This window comes from Sciurus carolinensis, chromosome 2 (assembly GCF_902686445.1).
Source record: "Sciurus carolinensis chromosome 2, mSciCar1.2, whole genome shotgun sequence".
Classification (NCBI taxonomy): Eukaryota; Metazoa; Chordata; class Mammalia; order Rodentia; family Sciuridae; genus Sciurus; species Sciurus carolinensis.
Genome location: NC_062214.1, coordinates 17,333,995 through 17,354,925, shown reverse-complemented (window position 1 = coordinate 17,354,925; position 20,931 = coordinate 17,333,995). Strand labels below are relative to the sequence as shown.

Below are 20,931 nucleotides of genomic sequence, written 5' to 3'. Positions count from 1 at the left end.
ATAGCATGTATTGATCAAAATTGGCCCCAAGTCATCAGGAAGTTAACAACAGTCTTGGGCAGCACCAGCAAACACTTACTGCCCCAAAGCCAGGCATGTCTAAGGAGTAGTCAGCCTGCTGCCGCAGCCAGTCAAGCAGACTCTTGCTGGGAACAGCTTTCTCAGTCTGGTTGTTGGTGGTAGCTGCTGGCTCGGGGGCTGAGGTGACAGGTCCGGGCCCTTCAGGGTGTGTGGTGCTCAGGGTGGCCTGCCCTGGGTCTTCATGGACTTCCTGAAGGAAAACACAAGCATGTGTAGTTGATTATGACAGAATCAACTGAAATTTAAACACACAAGGTGTTCTTTGAACCTTACTATTTCTACCCCCTACTTTCATGGCTGGGAGCTTGCATTAGAATCCCACACACCCTACTGACCATTGCTCTGACACAAGCAGGTGCTCCTTCCACCTGAATGTCCTTCTTCCCCTCTGTCTATTTGGCAAATTTTAACTCCATCCTGACGGCTCTGATTTAGTCTACTCCTCTGTCACCTTCACTGACTATCCCAAGCAATGCTGGCTGTGCTATTTTTATAGCACTTTCTCCATGTAACAGAAAATGCCACACTGAAATTTGCTCACATATTTTCCTTTATAGTCTGAGGGTCTGTCTTCTTCATGTCTGTATACCAATGCCTATAATAGGGTCTACTAAAAAATACAGTATCAGTGCTAAATAGGAGGCTGCATTAACAAGTTTAAAAATAAATACTCTGAGGCTTAAGAAAACATGTTAAAAATTATTTTTATTAGTTATTCCACCGGAATTCTATGAGTATTATAGAGAAATCATGACTTTGTACTTGTAAAAAAGGTAACCTCTTGCCAGGCAAGGTGATGCATGCTTGTAATCCCTGCTACTCAGGAGGCTGAGGCAGGAGAATCACAAATTTGAGGACAGCCTTAGCAACTCAGTGAGACCTTGTCTCAAAATAAAAATAAAAAGGGCTGGGAATGTAGCTCAATGGCAGAGAACCTCTGGGTTTGATCTCCAGAACAAATGTAACCTCTTAAAATTAGTTTGTAGAACTGGGTAGAGAAAGGGTTTGCCACTTTAGCTTCCCAAATTATATAGGAAGTCTAAGGGGAAGACATACTCTAAATAGCTTAGCCTGGACGTAAAGCTCTCAGAATCTAAAAAACAAGGCCTTTGGTTTGTTTTCCTGCTCTGCCACTTGGCAGTTGGATAATTTTGGGCAAATTATTTAATGCTTTTAAGATTTAGTTTCTTCATCTATAAAACACCTATCTCCACAGTACTGTAAGCATCAAACAGGACCCTGAAAAACTCTGAACACAATACCTGGCATACTCAATAAATACTGGCCATTATTTTTTCTTTCAAAATTAGAATGAATGTGATTCTAATATGTTTACATGAAATGTGTTTTAGGGCTCAAAATTCAATAAATGAGAAAACTCAAAATACAACTTTGAGAATTAAGCAAAGTCCAAAGGAGATTTCTCTTGGCCAGGACAATTTCTTACTTCTCCTTGTTTACAACGATCTCCTTTGAGTTTAGAATGTATTATCTTTATCCTCACAGCAAACTCTTCTAAGTAGTTTTATAGAGGAGCAAAACGAGGCTGAGCAGTGTGCCTGTTGTCTCCTGATGTCACGTAGTAGAGCCTGGCCTAACATTCAGCCAGTCTTGACTCCTGTTCCTGCTCCACACCTCGGTTCCCAGGGGGCCCTCACTCCCGGAGGAAATGCTGCAAGCTCATCCCTGTTGTCTCGCTTTGCTCACTCAACTGCCAGAAGCTCTTCTGAAATACTGGAGGAATGGGTTTCTTCTGTTTGAAATGACAAGACTTCCTGGCTCAGTTTTCCCGGTTACACATGGATTAGCACATTAATGGATTAGCATTTATTTCTACAAGAGGTAGAGTGAATCTTATAACAAGAGTGATTAAGAAGGACAACTGAAGTGGGAATGAGAGATCCATAAACCAAAACACTTGGTTTCTGAGAAAGGGTTTGTTTCCTTGTCCAGAAAGGTCAACATTTTACTCAATCGACCTACCAAGATTTCCTGCCTGAAGTGTTTGCTCCTTCAAAAAGATGAGGTCCATCCCACCTTCTGCATGTTTCCGTCTCCCTCTCCGCCTCCGTGTGGCAGCATCGTCTCTTCTAAGCTTCCATTGATGATCTGTCCAGTCACTGGGTGGATCAGGCCAGCTTGTAGAATCCCAGACAAGTCCATGCCAAGGGCTCCTTGAAGTGAACCGATAGCCCCAATCTTAGGGGTGCTGGCACTCACTGGAAAGGGGGATGTGGCTCCTGGGACCCCTCTGATGAGCAGGAGAGATCTATAGCTGACTCCCCATGCCAGCATTGAGGACGATGGGGGGGTGGCCCGTGGGTTGCAGAGAACTGTTCTAGGCTCCGAGCCTTAGCATCCCTCTCCAACTCAAACTCATAGGGACGTCTGTGCTTTTGTTCCTCTTTTGTGAATACTGGAGCTAAGAAGCTCTCCTGTGAACACACACATGGCAAAGAGGTTTGAATGCCACTTTTGAGGCCAAGTGTCAGCTCCTCTTCCAGATCTGATTTCTAGGCTTATTTCCAGACATCTTCTTTAAAGTTCTCTGAACGTAAGCCTCCTCACCACTTCAGTACCAAAGCACCTAGATCGCTTGCTAAAATGCAGATTCTATTTCACTGGGCTGAGCCTGAGAGTCTGCATTTTTGAAACAGGTTTCCAGATGCTGCCAAAGCTGGTCCATGCACTACACTTAACAGCTGCAAGATTATAATGGAGGGATTCGCAGCCTTAGCTCAACATCAAAATCATTTGGGAAGTTAAAAAACAAACAAACAAACAAAAACGCCCCAAACCAAAAATTAAAACAACAACAAAAACCAAACAATTCCACCCTAATACCCAGGTCATGTCTCAGACCAATGACATCAGAATCAGTGGCTTTCAAGGTCCGCAGCAAATTCCAATGTGTAGTAAAGAGTGAGAATCAGTGTGCTAACAATTCCCTCAAACCCCCATCAGCATCTACAGAAACGTGCACTCCTGCTTTGATTCCTAACTTCTGTCAGTTCCTATTGGTCTCAGTTTTCCAAGGGTTGAACCACCCATCTCTTCATGCTTCCTTCTCCTTACGTACTTACAAGTTACCAAATCATCCTTGCCAAGTTTGTTCCTTTCTTTGTACCCATTCTGCGTGTAACCTACAGTCTAGAACCTTCTCATTGCATCAGTTCCCCTCCAAGGCCCCCAGCTGAGGCACTCCTCTTTCCTACCAGCACCCACCCTGCCAACCAAACTGAGCTGCAAAACCCTGCTTTCAGTATATTCCTTTGCTCCAAAACTTTTAATAGCTCTCCACAGCCTCTGGGTTAAAGTTCAATACATTCATTTCTAATGGCTTGACAAAACCCACCAACCATTCAGTAAATATTTGTTGAATGAAAGACTCAACTGAGAAATGGAATGGTGCCACCATTCTTTGTTTTATGGTCAAAGTTTTCCTTATAGCCTCACCTTCTGGATCTGGGCTGCCAACGCTGCCCCATTGCTGAAACTGTGTTCTGCCACCTCTGGCTCTGAGAGGCCATTTCGAGAACCAGCACTGCTAGTTAAGACAGGGGTGGGCAGTGTACCCGAGGGCTCGTACTGCTGGCTGGAGGGCCATTTCCCCTTTAACACCACATGGCAGATGTTATCCAGGCGGTTAATTATCACACGATCCTGGGAAAAAAGATAACAGCTTTGAAGAATAAGCACAAAGTCTCTTGAGATCAGGGGTCAAGTTTTCTTGCAGAAGGAGCTGGTTAGAAAAGAGCACTCAAATGTACTCACTTTATAAGCCTTACATTTCATAGTCCAGACAATGAAGATTAAATATACAGTGCTATAAACATGAGGACAATTTGGCACTTTTAGCTTTTAGTTTAGTCAAGGGCATACATCTTCAACATTTAAGTGTTAAGTGGTACATATATTTTAAAGATACTGAACATTTATCTTGATTTTTTTTTCATGGAAATATTTTACAGGAATTAAAGCTGAGAATGCCTTTGACGTGAGTAATGCAGCTCTGGCAGATACCTTTGGCCACTCTGAGAAGGAATAAAGGGTTTTTTCCTGCAGTAGCTGAGCAATGGTAGGAGCTCGGGTCTCCTGGGGGTCTTCCCCAAGGTCCCTGTGATGCCTGATGCCGAGCTCTTGCTTTCCTCTTCAGAGTACTTTCCTGGGTAGTCTGGACAGGGAGATTTAAAAAAAAAAAAAACCTAATTAGGTGCTTGGGAGATAACAATGATCTGAGTGATCAGGACATCCAGGTTTGTCTTTCATTTTTTTAAATTAGCTCATTCTGTGCTTATTATTATTTTTTAATGTATATATTTTTTAGTTGTAGATGGACACATAACTTTATTTTCTTATTTTTATGTGGTGCTGAGTATCGAACCTAGTGCCCCACACTGCTAGGTGAGCGGTCTACCACTGAGCCACAACCCCAGGCTTGTGCTAACTTATTTTAAATTAAGCATTAATTACCACATCTTCTATTTCCAAGAGAACCCCAAGCTAGTGAAACTATAAAGGCAAATCCTGCTTTAGGACGAGTGCAAGCTGTATATCAAGGATGCACTGAAACTGACAACGGAAGAGAGAAGGGAGATTTCTCTGTATTCCTAACAGGAGATGATTGGCTGCACTTCTCACTGTACAGTGGACAAGAGGAACATTTTAATACACATTTGAAGGGACAGTCTATGAAGTATAAAATGTAACATAGCAAGAGTGTAATATCAAAGAGAAAGAATGAAGAATCATGAAACTTACAACAAAGGTAAAGGAGACCTGATTCATGTCAAAAATGATGCAAAGAAACCTGGAATGTTTCAATTACTCATTGAGGGGGAAATAAAAAGAAATGCAGCTAATTCCTTTCAAGCTTAAGAAAACTGTTTAAAGTTAATCAGCAATGTGAAATGGATTTTCAAAGATCCACTTACCAGTAATGACAGGGATATGAACAGATGGCAGTGAAATGCCCAGGGCAGAAAAAGCTGTGGTCTCTTTTCTTGGTGAAATGACAAGGGATGTCTACCCTTAAAAATGGTGAGACTTCAATTGTGGCTACAGGTCTCCTAGGTAGCCACAGAGATCTTACATCAACAGCCTTGCCAGGCCTGGTGGACTTCAGGGTAAGCAAGCCATACTGGTCGGGGCCCTCAGGGTTCTTAAAGAGTCTCATGAGAAAGCAGAGTAACAATAAAGGAACAGCTGAATTACAAACTGTGATTAAGTGAACAAGGTGCTTGACCGACTAAGAGGGAAGGACTCCCAAATAGGATGGTACAGAGGAAACACCAGAGAGGCAAGGAGGCAATGAGGGAAGGTTACTCTGGACATGACAAGGAACTAAAAGACAACGAATGCTTGTGGGGATGAAAATCATCTAGGCTGTCCTGAGTTCCATAAGTCTTGAGAGAAAAACTGGATTTTATTATGGACTCAATGAAAGCACAACTGAGGTTTTAAGCAGAGGAGCCATGAAAACTGGGGGTGCCTTGAAGGTGCACCAGCCAGAGTTACTGCTTCTTCACAATGGCAGATTTCTGGTCTCCAGAGAGGGCTAATCTTTTGCACAATGTATCCCACACCTCCTGTGTGTAGAGATCCCCTCCAAAGGTCTGCAAAAGACTTGCAGCAGCATTGGGTGAAGGGGACCAATAGGGCACCCACACTTGTGTGCGATGATTATCCAGTATCAGAGTGTGTACAAGGTCATGGCTCCTCTACCCTGACTTAGGTGACACCAAAGAAGAAGGAAAGAACTTTTCTCCTCTAAATCACATTTACCCTGTGCTCATATGATGATCTGAGTTTGCAAAACTGATTATTTGGTGATATTTTTCCCACCATGTGGATTTTATAACTGGACACATGGTAGTGATACTTGGAGGCCTAGGGCAAGGGGAAAGCCTCGGTATGGTCCTCACTGGCTCCTGGCATGGTGGGGTCATGATACTATCAGTCTGTTTCCTCAGTTCAGTTCAGTCCACATTCTAACTAGTGTGACTTTTTTTTTTTTTTTTTTTTTTGTGTGGTGCTGGGGATTGAACCCAGGGCCTTATGCATGTGAGGGAAGCAATCTACCAACCTGAGTCATGTTCCCAGCCCATGTGTGTGACTTTTGATGTGGGTTCTCTCCCAACATAGACACGGATCACAGTGAACAAAACCAAAAGAGGGAGTTTAAAGCTCCCTACCATTATATTTATATTCACGTGAAACATAAGGAATCTCAGTCACCTAGATTTTCTTAACATTTTGAATTCCTTCTAACTTGAACCTTATCTAAGATTTCCCTATTGAAGAAGGTCAAATTTATTTATTTATTTGGTTACTTGTAACTGCTATTTTGTTGTTACAAAAGGAATCTTAAGAAAAATGCACTGACATTACACCAAGTTCTGGCAATGACATGAATAAATGCTACTTTCTATGCTCACTTTAATAAAGATCAACTTTATTTGTATTTTTGGAGTTCCTGCAAATTAGTTGCAGGCCTCTGAGGTCCCAAAGCTGTTCTACTTTAACCAGCTTGAAGTGCCTGATCTAGTGCAGGAACAAACAACTTCTCCTTAGCAGTGGACTTTGCATCTATGCATAAAAAGCACACGAGACCCTGCCCAGATCACACGGTGGCTATGATGACCTATGATCATCCTGTATTCTGGGATGACCACAGTTGCTACTCTGTAATTTTCAGACCAAGGCCTATGATCTTTGGTTTCAAGCATGTGGTGAGGAGAGGTAAGTCCATTTCAGAAGTTGTAAAACGAGTGACCCTATCCTGCACTCCCTTCCTGTCACGTAAGGACTGGTTTATTCAATACACTAAAAAAATCTTACATACTATACCTTGACTATGGCAGGTCCCATCTCGATCATAATCATCTTTATTCTCAAAATCCATGTCTTCGGACTTGGGCTCACTCCCTTCAGGAGTATACGTGGAGAACTTTTTTTCCCCTCTGCCCTTTCTTTCCAAGGTTCTTTTAAAAGTTCATGTCTCACTTTAAATGGCTCTGATGGAACAGTAGTGGGCTCACCTTCCACTGCAGTGATACGGCTTTGCTTCTGTATAGGTCTGGGTTATAAACCCTGGGTTTCTCCACTTCCAAATTCATCACTCCCAAGGCCATGTGCCACCTCTCCATGTGTTTGCAGTGGCACTGACAAGCTGCTGGAGGAAAGGCCCTCTGTGGTCCAGGAGTCTGGCTTATTGCCTCCAGGCTTCCTTTCTTGGCTTCATCCAGATGGAAGTCTTGGCTCTTTTCCCTTGAGATATTTGCAGCAGGCTCAGTGAGCTGCGAAACCTCTGATCTGTCTCTTGTGCCTGCTGCCACTGCTAAGGTTTCTTCCTCATTTTCCTCCTCTTCCTCCTCTTCATCACTCTGGTTCTGATTCAGAATTAATTTACTTTCTAACTTTTGTTTTCAATAAATCAATCAATTGTTGATCAGATGAGAGGTTTCTTTGGAGTCACAGACACTAAGACTGCACATATCTACCAAACCCACTTTCATTTCCTGCATCTAGGACAGGGGAAGCTAAGCATTGGCTTCTAGCTGCCCTAGCTTTCAGGTCTCTGCCCTGTCTCATTTACGGCAGGGCTCTCCTTCCTTTGAAATAGATACTACAAATGTTTTTTCATTTTAATGTTCATCTGAGCTACTCCTTCTTCTAAGCTACTCCTAAGACAGGAGCCTGAAGTTATTGCTGTCTCATGGCCACCAGGCTGGCAGCTCCCATCTCTGCTTGCCGAGATAACAATGGCATCTTTTCTAGATTCTGTATTGGTACTTTGACTCTCTTGAAAAGAGCCTGGCTCGGATGAGCACCTTCTTACCATACATCATATTATCCAAGGACTCAGGCAGCAGACTTTCTTCATGGTTGATGGAAATGACATCTTGAATTTTAGAAATAAGTTTTCACAAGTCATGTCAGGTAAGCTGCCCCCAGGCAGAACAAGATGATCATCTCTGTTTCTACTTTTACCAGATCTCAGGTTCACTTTCAAGGGACTCTGAAGTCCTACTCATTTGAGTATAGGTAAGAGATTCATATAGTTTGGAGTTGGCCTGGTAAAGGCAACAGAGACTTCCTGGTGCCTGGGTGTCAGTTCTTTTATGCTGGGCATAGTTTCTATAGGCATCTAGGAAGGACAGCTGGGGGTCATTCATGATGTAATAGTCAGTGCGGTTTGAGCCCGTGTTTGGCAGTGCGATGAGCAGGTTCTCGATCATGCTTTCCACACTCCCACCAGACTGGAAGGTAGAGGCTGGGCCTACAGAGCGAAGGCGCTCGTGCAGCTGAGGACATCTGAGCACCTGCTCACGAACTTTCCGTAACAGTTCAATGCGGTACAGAGTTCTAGCAGCCCGCTCCTCTGTGATGGGTTCAACATAGATGGTGGCATCAGGGGACCTGAAGAGGAAGGGAAATGCAGAGCCTATCACTTAAGTGTGGTTTTAGATACTCACCTTCCCCCTGAGCCTCTGCATCTTGGCCTTATATTGCCTGACTCCTCAGCATTGCAGTTTTAGGTATGTGGGACCCTGCTAAAGTGGGTAGCTAAAAAGGGAATGGACAAGAACAGACCGAGTGAGGGTGAAAGAAAGAAAACATCAGTTCTATAAATATCAGCTGCCCTTTAATTAACATACACATCTACCCTCGATATAAGGTCCTTCATCTGTGTATCTAATTCGCACAAAAATCCTACAATATGTCATTATCATCCTGTTTTAAGGGTGATGAAATAAGCTACCACTGCTCAAGGTGGCAGAATCAGAATTCAAATCCAGGTCTTGTCAGTATGACTCCATGGTCTTTCCAAAACACCTAGTTCCTAGGTCTGAATGAAACACTTTAACCATGCCACATGTTAGGCGAAGGCAGGATGTCTGTGCACGCCTGTCAGCAGCCGTAACCCAAGTTGGATAGGCTCAAAATGACAGCCACTTACTTTCTGCGAGTCAATACATGAGAAAACATTTAAAATTATTAAGATTTAATTTAAGGATGGTCTAAAGTTCAGAATAGGATAAATCTTGATGTGACTTAAAAAAAACCTATACTTTAGAAAAAGTAGTTAATGGTAATCTCAATATTTCTGTGAGGTTTTAATCTGAGTTTCAAACTTTCACTGGAGTTACTTCATTTGGGGAGAGTTATTTACTGAGGGTGTATGCAACTGAAAAATAGGAATTTCTAAGAACTTACTTGTCTTTACCTGAATTCCTCAGGTAGACTACTTCCACAGTTACATCTAAAGTGACCATGCAACACCATTTGACCCAGCTATCCCACTCCTTGGCCTATACCCAAAGGACTTTAAAAGCAGCATACTACAGAGATCAGCCACCATCAATGTTCATTGCTGCTCCAATTCCACCATAGCCAGATTGTGGAACCAACCTAGATGTCCTTCGGTTGATGAATGGATAAAGAAACTGTGGCATATTTATACAATGGAATAGTACTCCGCAATGAAGAATGATAAAATTATGGCATGTGTAGGCAAATGGTCGAAATTGGAGAATATCATGCTAAGTGAGATAAGCCAATCTCAAAAACTAAAGGACGAATGATCTCGCTGATAAGCGGATGAGGACATATAATGGGGGGTGGGACGGGCTAGCATTAGGTTTAGGGTTAGGTTTAGAGTTAGGCTAAGGAGAGCAGTAAGAATGAAGGAAAGAAGGACTGTGTAGAGGGAAAAGAGGGGTGGGAGGGGTGGGGAGGGTGGGGGGGAGGGGAAAATATAATAAACATCATTACCCTATGTAAACGTAACAAAAAAAAAAAAAAAAAAAAAAAAAAAGATGATGAAAAAATAAATAAATAAATAAATAAAGTGACCATAGCAGTTTGACACCAGCATGTTCTTTCCCCATCTCATCTGACAACATTATGACAAAACGTTTTCCTCACCACCATCTTTCCACGTGGGCAGACGACAGACATTCCGGCACATGGCCACAAAACTATAAAAATAGTGTTCCAGGTTCTCATCTGACTTCTTGTCCAAACGGGAAATGATGCGGAACTGGGTCCAATCGAAGGTTTTCTTTTCTTGATCATAAACAACGCCAAAGGAAGATACTGTTCTATAGAAATCTGCTTGCTCTCTCCTAGTCCACCTTGAGATTTAATCAGAGGGGGAGATTGAACTGTTTTCCCCGCTCAAAAAAGCCAACACACTACTTATTGAGCACATACTATAAAAGCTCATGAATCAAGGAAGCAGGTGGACTGGTTTGTCCATTTTTATTTAAGTTAAATTGAGAAGTTTTGTAACAACAGACTCCCAAAGAAGGAACTACTTTCAAATCTTCAGCTCTTTCTTCTGGTATTTACATCCTATTTCAAAGTCATGTGTGTAGACTTTGTTATCTCAAGTCATTAATTTTAGGAATTAACTCTATTTGTAAGAAATTAAATTTAAAAAATATTTTATATGCTTAGATATCTTGTCTTTCCTTCTCCCTATGATCACACAGAATCAGAGAATTCTTAGGGCTCCTTCGGACCAATTAAGGTTGACCTCTCCATCTTACAACTGACAGCTAGGGTGGAAAAGGGAAGTGCTACCTCAGTGCAGCACTGCTCCCCATAGCTTTCCTGGTGTGTAGGTGGATTGTCCATGTCAATCATCTTCTCTGGGGCACAAGGATCCTCATCCTATAGAATGATACTACTGACTTAGGGAACAGGTAATTACATGCTACCACATCATCATGAGGAGGCATGGTGCTCAGCCAGGAGCAGGGTGGGGAGTGTGGGGCAGTGGAAGAGTGAGGAACAGGGAAGGTGCTCTGGTTCTTTTCTCTGCAGCTATGGTAGGTGGGAGAAATATTTTGCCTGAAGTTTCATAAAGTCAGGAGCACAAGAGAATAATTGGATTTGCTATGTGGTGTCCCTTTACTTCACTGGATGCTTCCTCAAGGGGACAGAGATATAAAGACTCAAAGAACTACAGTTCTGACTTGTTCACTCTTAGCCTGTGCTGGCCTAGCCTCCTGTAGCCTTTTCTTGTGTGTGTGTGGTATTTGGGGATTGAATGCAGGGGTGCTCTACCACAGCCCTTTTTATTTTATTTTTATTTTGAGACAGGGTCTGGCAAAGTTTTCCAGGGCTGGCCTTGAACTTTGGATCGTCCCACTTCAGCCTCCCAAGTTGCTGGATTACAGTATGTGCCACCATGTCCAGTGTTACTGCAACAACTTTTTTTAGCTTAATTCTCAGATGAGCAAGTAATTACTGGCAATTTATACTTTCCTGTTGGGCTTGCATTTTAAGACATTTATGCTCTCTAAGTTTGATAAAGACTTGAAGCTATACTAGACACCTTCAATACACACTTTTCCTTTAGTTGCTAAAACTACTAAAGGATTTGAAATGTTTGATTAAAACCACATCCCCAGGGAATGGGGAAGAGTGTCAAGCTGGAAAGTCACAAAAGTCTGGGAATTGTAACAAAGGGTGTCCCAATCTCCTCAGACTCCTCAGTCACCATGACAATACCATCACTGTTAAAGTTGTATTTAATGAATTCTGGAGACAATCTGATGTTACAAGAGAACACAAAAACACTTGCCCTCCAGCTATTAGCTTCACCTTTTGCTACCCTTACCCAGTGAACAGTTCTGTATGCCTTTACCTCTTCTGGGCTTCCTTGTTGATGAGGTCCATTTCTGAGGTTCTCCTGAACATTTCCTCCTGAACCCAGTATCCTTGGTTACCTGGTCCCAGGATTTCAGGTCGGCAGAGTTCCTTGCGGTTGCAGCGCTGGTACACAGTGACCAGACGCCGGAGACGAGCTGTGAGAGCAGATGGAACTGGCCAGGGCGATTTGTCTGGGTCGGAGCCATCCTGGGCTTCAAACATCAGTGAGGACATTAGTATTTACAAACAGAGCTAAAACAAGTGGGACTGTTTAGTTTAGATAAAAATAAAGCTGACTCAGCAATTTAATCAAAGTAATTGCTGTTTTAATAATCAGCCTAGGAGCTTGGTATAGTGGGAAGGGCTGCAATTTTGCTTCAGACACAGCTTTAGTTTGTGGTTGGTTGTTATCTCTCAAACACGCATGTTCCTTTCTGTGGGGGGCAGAATTTGAGGACCTGGTTCTACAGCACAGGAATGAGCCCTGTCCCCTTCTCCATATAGAACTATTGGTTTCTGTGTAGTTGGTCCTTCCAACTACCAAAGCCTCTGGTCAGTCTGAATTCAGAAAACATAAAAATAAACAACTACAAAACCAAACCTCTATCCTTTAAGAAAAATAGTCAATGAATTCCTTTTACCCCAGACTCCATCCTAACTTAAGACATCATTCATCTTACTTCAGCAGTTCAATGCTATGTAAAGGAAGCCAGAGCTATGTGTAATTCCAGTTAAGTTTAAAAGGGGTCAGTATATGTGGTTTTTTAGTGTTTTCTTAAAAATTAGTGTTTTCATTACATATAAACTTCAGGATAACTATCAAACTGGGACCTTACTTTTCTTTGCCTTTAGAAGGACAGAGTCTCACCTGCCCGGCTGTCATCCTTCTTTTCGCCAAATATGCCATCGCCTCCATCACTGGAACTTTCCTAGGGATAAATGAAGACATTCCATCAGCAACACTGCAGATCAGAGAAACCACCTCAGAGAGGCCCTGTATGACAGGAACAAGCATGCACAAGAGATATGCCTGCCTGTGAACATCTCAAAGACCAAGATGGTAATTGATCAGTACAGCTTGCATATGCACAGTTTAAAAAGAGTCAGCAGTTTATTTGAAATAAGTTTTTTCTTCCCCTTGGAATGATTCTTGTCATAGAGACTCAGCTTAAGGAATGATGAACTGGCATAATTTTAAAAGCATTATTTTAGCTGTGAATATAAATATTTGCTTTACTTAAAATTTAATACTATAATTTCACAGAGGATGTGCTTGCATTTTTGTTTTTTGCTGTGAAAAAGTGTCATGCTCATGTTCATTATGGTTAGCTCACTTCACAGTAACAGATACTATTTTCATAAAACATGACTGTTCCAGACATGAGACCTGATGGCGCAAAACCCTAGGAATTTAAATTAAAATCACAATTTGAAGCTCCAAGTGAATTTGGAGTAAGATCACAGGCACAGAGCTTGTCCAAGTTGGTGCATTTGTCAAGTTGGCACTAATGGGTTCCTTCCTGAGCTCTGTCTTGGTTTTAGGCATGGAACTTGAAAAACTCCTTATATATGGTACATGTGGGAGCTTGGGGATGGGAAGAAAGATCACACTGTTTTTAACTGAACTCTATTTATAACACTGAAAACGTTTTCTGACTACCATCTTTTGACCTGAATAAAGGCATAGAGTGACATGAGAAGTCAAGAATCTGCACAGGGTCAGAGAGGATAAGAGTAACAAACTGCAGCCTTCATTAATTTTGTGTGGCCCTCAAGTTAAGAATGGTTCTTACATTTTTAAAAGGGTACGGAAAGGGAATAATATGTGACAGAGATAATTTGTGGCTCCCTAGCCCAAGATATTTAGTATCTAGTCCTTCAATGAAAGGGTCTGATGCCCCTGGAATGGGAGACCAGTATTTGATGAAATAGGAAAGGACAGATATGTAACTGTCAATAGTTAAAATTCAAAACACCCTCTCTCTTGGGATCCTAATAGCATGGAAGGATCCAAGAAAGAAAACTCTGAGAAGATAAAAAGGAATGAGCCCATTTCCTTTTCCTTTTTTTTTTTTTTTTTTCTTTTTCTTTTTTTATGTTACTGAGACTTGAACCTAGGGGCATTTTACTACTAAGTCATAAACCCAGCCCTTTTTTATTTGGAGACAGGTTCTCAGCTAAATTGCTGAGGTTGGCCTTGAACTTGCCATTCTCCTTGCTGTCTCAGCCTCCTGAGAATGGCAACAGCTACTGATACTAATAAAAACTGTTAAGCATTGTGTAAAAACCTTAAGACAACTTATTTCATTTAGTTATCTGAACTGTCTCATGAGGTAGGAACTATTACTGTCCTAATTTTACAGATACAAAAGACAAACTCTAGAAAAGTTCAGTAACTTGCCTAAAGGTCATATGGCTAACAAGTGGCAGAGCTGAGATTTAAATACAGGCAGTCTAATTTTGACAGTCAACACTTTCAACCTCCAAATTATCTAAAAAAAGGGCAATAAGAGAGGAAAATGTATTCTGGAGAGTAAAAACACAGAACCAGGGAGCACTAGTTAATCTTCTTTCTCTAGGCCAGAATTGTCTCCTGCCATCTAAAGTCAACGAAGAGTAGAAACCTCAGGATGATCTACTGTACCATCTTTATTTTATTTTATTTTTAAAATATTTTTGTAGTTGTCAATGAACCTTTATTTTACTTATTTATACATGGTGCTGAGAATTGAACCCAGTGCCTCACACATGCTAGGCAAGTGCTCTACCACTGAGCCACAACCCCAGCCCTACTGTAACATCTTGAAGGGGTACTTAAATGTACCATCTCATCCTGTCCCACTATTTAGATAGTTAAACAAAAACAAAACTAACTTACTATGCCTTATAAATATTCCTATCAGGGAGAACCTTTCTGGATATCCCCAGAGTATTTGTGATGATCCTTTCAATGCTGAAATTTACAAGTATAGATGCTTCCAACTGAGAAGTGTTTTACAACCTACAAAACAGAAGTAGTGGGCCTGGGAATGAGCATGCTTCTTATCACACCATACTGGTGGTTGATGTGGGCATCATCATATCCCAACCCACGGCTGCAGGCTCCCAGGCTTGTGAGAGGCAGTTATACAGGGCATGCAAGTTTTCCTCCCAGTCAATCCATTTTCTATTGGTGCATAGTTAGTAGACATGAATAGCTTTAGGCAAAACTCTCAGGTAGAGAAAGCTTCTGGCACTAGCAAGTGCCCTTTTCTGTATCCCATTCTCTCTTGGAGGTATTTCCTCTTTTGAAAAAATAACAGAATGAAGAAGCCTTAGCTTATCAATAGCTCAAATGAAAAATGTAAGAATTTTAGTTAGAACGAGTATATGACCCACTAGACTAGCAACAGTCCTGGGTCACAGGAAGCCAATAGGCTCTTGGCACACAGAAGGCCCTTGTATCTCAACTACAAGTGTACATTTAGAACCTCAATTTCTGCTTACTGACTCACTCAGGAAGAAATGTTCATCTCAGAAGTATGAGCCAATCATTTCAGACTGAGGGGCCCCAGAGAGTGCCAACAACAAAGGACACTAATTGGTTATGACATGCAATTTCTCCATCCTGGGAACACATGTGGTTTGGAATCCAATAGCCCACTGCTCTCTGGTCTTGGGCAAATGGCTTTGATCTTTCTCAAGCTCATTTTTTCTTTTGCAAAATGGAGACAACAATGTTACCTTCTAGGGTGATTATAGGTCACAAATGAGTACAAATATGTCAAGGATTTAACCAAATGCTGACACAAAGCAAATGCCCATCAAATGGGAGCTGGGACTGAGGAAATATTGATAAACTGTCCAGCTACCAGACCATCACTTAGTAGTTCTCTTAACTTGAGTATGTGCTCTAAGGAAAGCTTCATAATATGGTAAAATTGCAGCAATAACAACAAAGGCCTACCGAGCCCAGGTAAGTGGTTAGATCCTGTACTGAGTTTTTTTTTATTTCTTCATTGTAATAATCCATTTTAGACAGGAGGAAAGTTGTGGGAATGATTTAACACCCAAAAAACAAACAAACGAACAAACAAACACACCCAATCAATAAATGGGCTAAGGAACTGAACAGACACTTCACAGGAGAAGATATACAATCGATCCAACAAATATATGAAAAAATGTTCAATGTCTCCAGCAACTAGAGAAATGCAAATCAAAACTGCACTAAGATTTCATCTGACTCCAATGAGAATGGCAATTATCAAGAGTACAAGCAACAACGCTGGCGAGGATGTGGGGAAAAAGGTACACTCATACATTGCTAGTTGGACTGCAAATTGGTACAACCACTCTGGAAAGCAGTACTGAGATTCCTCAGAAAACTTGGAATGGAATTATCATTTGTCCCAGTTATTCCACTCCTGGGTATACCCCCAAAGGACTTAAATCAGCATACTACAGTGATGAGGTCACATCAATGTTTATAGTACTCAATTCACAATAGCTGAGCTATGGCACTAACCTAGGTGTCCTTGAACAGATGAATGGATAAAGAAAATGTGGGGTGTGTGTGTGTGTGTATCCCCCCAAAAACTCACATATATATATATATGACAGAAGATTATTCAAGCTTCAAAAAAGAATGAAATGATGGCATTTGCTGGTAAATGGATGGAGCTGGAGAATATCATGCTAAGCGAAGTAAGCCAAACCCCCAAAACCAAAGGCTGAATGTTTTCTCTGATATGTGTATGCTAATTCATAATAAGGTAGGGGCGTGGACAGGGAAGAATAGAGTTACTTTATATTAGGTAGAGAGGAGTGAAGGGAGGGGAAGGGGTACAGGGATAGGAAGGATAGTGGAGTGAAAGACATTATTACCTCATGTACAAATATGATTGCATGACCGATGTGATCCTACAGTATGTACAATCAGAAAAATGAGAAATTACACTCCATTTATGTATGATCTATCAAAATGTATAAATGCATTCTACTGTCATGTGCAACTAATTAGAACAAATTAAAAAAAAAAAGATTTTGTCTACAATTCTGGACTCCAGACCATTCCAAAACCAAATAAACTTAAGACTAATTGGTTCACTGAATCCAGGTGAACCTGTAATCTTGCAGCTAGTAACTGCTTACTGATCAAAAGTGCTACTGGCATTAAAAGAGAAAGGGTAGGAAAAGGAGTAGACTCGATCAACTCAGAAGTCCCTCCCAAGCCTGAAAACACTATTTTTCTAAATGCCACATTTTAAGAGGATAACTACAGTGTGCTCTGGAAGATACCAGAGTAGCAAGGGGTCTGGAAATGATATGAAGAAATACAGAGGAACTGGGGATATTCCATCTGAAAAGAAATTTAGAGACTAACAATAGTAGCTGATCTCAAGAATGTAAAAACCTATCAGAGAGTAAAGAAGAATTTTGTTCCTTTTAGTACCAGAAAGATAGAACCCATGGAACCAAATGGGAAGCAGACTCCTGGTTCAGTATAAGGCAGTGTTATCCACCAATGCAAGGGGCCTCCTTAGAAGGTGGCATGTTCCTTTTTTATTCCAGCACTGACTTGGAACGACCCTGACAGTGATGTTATAGTGGGAATGGCATGTGAGAGACCACTCAGGCATGTGTTGGGGTTCCTTTAAATGCTAAGACACCACCATACTAATGAATGGTCCCTTTCTATGCCCAGGTCTGTTGACCCAGTTGAGAGACCGTTGTGGTTTGGATATGAGGTATCCCCCCAAAAGCTCACATATGAGACAATGCAAGAAGGCTCAGAGAATAATCAGTGAATTAATTCCCTGATAGGGATTAACTGAGTGGTAACTGAAGCAGTAGGGAGAGGCTGAAGGAGGTGGAAATTAGGCTTGGCTATATATTTTGTATTGGAGAGCACAATCTCTCTTTCTCTGCTTCCTGATCAAAATGTGAGCTGCTTCCATCTGCCACACTCTTCCACCATGATGTTCTGGCTCACCCCAAGACCCATGGAATGGAACCAGGCCTTCTATGGACTAAGTCCTCTGAAACCAAGTACTCTTAAATAAACTTTTCTCCCCTAAAATTCTTCTGGTTGGGTTCTTTAGTCACAGCAGCAAAACAGCTAACTAAAACAGGTTCTTTACACATTACTTTGTGTACTGAGGAGAAAACAACTAACCAGGGTCTGCAGTGCAGACTGGTATAGGGCGAGAGGGTGGAGCAGCAGACCTGGTTCAGACATAGGCCATTCCTCTACATGTGCTGTTTTAGCACATACACTGGAAATCAAACTGAACCTGTTTATGATCTGTCCACCTTAAAAACTGGGAGAAGCCACTCCCAATTCCAACTGCTTTTGCTCAGGTTTTAAGGATTTGAGGAGTAAAAGAATTAATATGTGCATTGGCAGAGCTTGGAATTTAACTGTCAAGACCGAACCCAACTTCCTTCAGGTCTACAGTCTGAGACACCATGCTGATTCACTTCAACCTACTGTTCTCAAATCTTGGGGATAGAGGGAAACATGTCCTTGGAAGACAATTATTTTCCATTTATGCCTAGCCCCTTATTATTACTGTTATAGGAACCAAAACTGATAGAAGTCAAAGTAAATATTATACATTCTGCGAGCTAGAATCAATAGAATGGAGTAGAATAGAATAGAAAGACTTGATAGCGCTAGGGTAATAATCAGAAATCACCTGGGTACAGTGCTATACTAACCTAGGGGACCCAGAATTCCATGGAATTCTAACTGATACATTTATTCTACACCACTTCTCTATAATACTGCTTAAAGTCAGAGAAGATTTGGTTAAGTGATGCTGGGACCCAGGTGAGGTTTCAAACTGCTTATACAAAGTTCCAGAAACTCATTTCAAAAATGCAATGAAGACATCCTCTGGGATATGCACATTTTCCTATTCCCTAACTACAACTAAACACCCCAGACGCTATACATAAAACAAATAAAAGTAAGTGCTAGTGGGAAAGAAGTGAATCATATGAAACAGAGACTATATGTTAACCTGTGAAATAGTTGATAACAATTGTATATGCTAGGTGGGCTTGAAATATTTAAGTTGAGAAACTAGTTAATGGGATAGTAAACAGCTTTTTGTTTGTTTGTTTGTTTTTTGTGGTACTGGGGATTGAACCCAGGGCCTTGTGCATGCGAGGCAGGCACTCTACCAACTGAGCCATATCCCCAGCCCAGTAAACAGCTTTTTAAAAAATCGTATCTAATAAAACCCAGGAAAAGATACATTTCTTCAAAATATTGTTAACTGTAAAACAATTCAAAGAATTTTTGTTGTTTTCTTGATTTTTTATATCTTTTTGTAACATTATGCAGACTGCTTAATCACCGTTAATTTTTCAGTGTGCTCTATAAAGAAACACAATTTTTAACCAATAACAACAAACAAATAAAGAAAACTGAAGAGCGAAGACAAGGAAGCAAGGCAAACTAGGAACCTTAGGACTCAAGGAACAATATGGGTGAATTCCCTGGGTTTTTTCCTCTTTTGCCTCATCTATCTCAGCTTTGGAGGTGGAGAAACTAGCTATGAGGAAATGCCAGAAGTCCCTATAAAAGCTTGTTTTCTCTAGCAAAGGATCAGGAAAAGAGGAGGTTAGAGACAAAAACAAAAACAAACAAACAAAAAAAAAAACCCCAAACCAAAACAAACAAACAAACATGCTAGGACAAAAATGGCTTTATTCCAGCTCAACAACACAGAAAAAACTGGCTCACCCCACCTAGCCAGCAAAGGCTGAGCAGGGAGCCTAGACATCTACCTTCTCCAGGTGTCAACAGGGTACCCGATTCCCCTGCGGGGTGGTGCTAGAAAAAGTGAAGTAGAGAGCCAGGACCTTCATTCCTGACAGGTAATAAGTGATATTCCTGTCACTTCCACGGTGTCAGCAAAGATTAATATGGGTATTAACAGGTATTAAAGGGAATGAGCCTGGAATCTGAAGGCCTACCCAACCTCCCAGAAACAAGGTGGCCCTTGTTCTTGTGCTGGAGTTGTCACAGGAAGTCCACTAAAATAAGAGTTCAAATAATATCTAGAGTCTTATAAAATAATACCCGAAAACGTCCAGGTTTTAGGAAAAATCACATCAAGAACCAGAAAGATCTCGAATTGAAGGAAAAAAAGATAATCAATAGATCCCAACACAGAAAGAACAGAATGTTAATTATCCAACTTAAGAATTTAAGGGCTGGGGAGATAGCTCAGCTGGTAGAGTGCTTGCCTTGCAAGCACAAGGCCCTGAGTTTGATCCCCAGTACTGCAAAAAACAAAAAAAAAAAAGAATTTAAAAGTCATTAATAAACAATTCTGAACATATTTCTTGTTAAACAAGTTTTTGTAAAGAAACAAAAATCCAAAACCAAAGGGAAATTTTAGGTCTGAAAACTATAGTGGAAGAAAAATGACACATACATAAAAAAAATTCTCAGCACACAGGTTCAACAGCAGAATGGAAGGGAATGAAGTAATCAATAAATTTGAAGATATAATAATAGAAAGTACTCAATGTGCACAACAGAAAGATAAAGAGCCCTAATCAAACAAGCAAAAATAACCCTACAGCTAGTATTATATTTAATGATGTAAGATTGACTATCTTCTTTTTAATACCAGGAAGGAGGCAAAGATGTCTGTTCCACCACTCTCACCAAACACTCAACTACAAATTTTAGCCAGTGCAGCAAGGTAAGAAAAGGGAATATAAAATACACAGATCAGAAAGGAAGAAAAACTGTTCTTATTTGCAGATGACATGGTGTTGATAAAGAAAATACCAAGAAACCTAAGGAAAAAGTTCCTAGAACTGGTAATTGGGTCCAACATGGTTGTAGGATACAAGATAAACATACAGTAACAATTGCATTTCTGTATACTAGCAATGAGCGTATGGACACTGAAATTAAAAACACAATGGCATTTACAATTATTCCAAAGAAAATGAAATACTGGGATATAATCTAAAACATGTACAGGACTTGCAAGTTGAAAACTACAAAATGTTAATGAAAGAAAAAAAAATGAACCTTGATCTAATTCTTACATGAGAATTAACTTAAAACAGATCATTGATATAAGTAAATAACTTTTAGGAAAAAACAATAAAATCTTCAAGATGTACAGGTAGGCAGGAGTTCTTGATCCATAAAACAAAAATTGATAAGCTGCT

At 40.8% G+C, this 20,931-nt stretch overlaps 1 protein-coding gene across 1 annotated transcript in view; it reads right to left on the bottom strand.

Moving 5' to 3' along the window:
* Chd6 (chromodomain helicase DNA binding protein 6) overlaps nucleotides 1–20,931 on the bottom strand; it is a 206,508-nt gene that overhangs the window by 12,192 nt on the left and 173,385 nt on the right. The window contains 23 exon segments of the mRNA XM_047538643.1: nucleotides 80–267; nucleotides 581–583; nucleotides 2,065–2,178; nucleotides 2,181–2,327; nucleotides 2,330–2,516; nucleotides 3,538–3,744; nucleotides 4,105–4,199; nucleotides 4,202–4,255; nucleotides 6,931–7,032; nucleotides 7,035–7,142; nucleotides 7,145–7,500; nucleotides 7,502–7,550; nucleotides 7,553–7,583; nucleotides 7,585–7,639; nucleotides 7,641–7,910; nucleotides 7,912–8,002; nucleotides 8,005–8,078; nucleotides 8,080–8,279; nucleotides 8,281–8,372; nucleotides 8,375–8,502; nucleotides 9,996–10,220; nucleotides 11,741–11,957; nucleotides 12,614–12,674. Of these exon segments, the coding sequence (XP_047394599.1) occupies nucleotides 80–267; nucleotides 581–583; nucleotides 2,065–2,178; nucleotides 2,181–2,327; nucleotides 2,330–2,516; nucleotides 3,538–3,744; nucleotides 4,105–4,199; nucleotides 4,202–4,255; nucleotides 6,931–7,032; nucleotides 7,035–7,142; nucleotides 7,145–7,500; nucleotides 7,502–7,550; nucleotides 7,553–7,583; nucleotides 7,585–7,639; nucleotides 7,641–7,910; nucleotides 7,912–8,002; nucleotides 8,005–8,078; nucleotides 8,080–8,279; nucleotides 8,281–8,372; nucleotides 8,375–8,502; nucleotides 9,996–10,220; nucleotides 11,741–11,957; nucleotides 12,614–12,674 (3,054 nt within the window).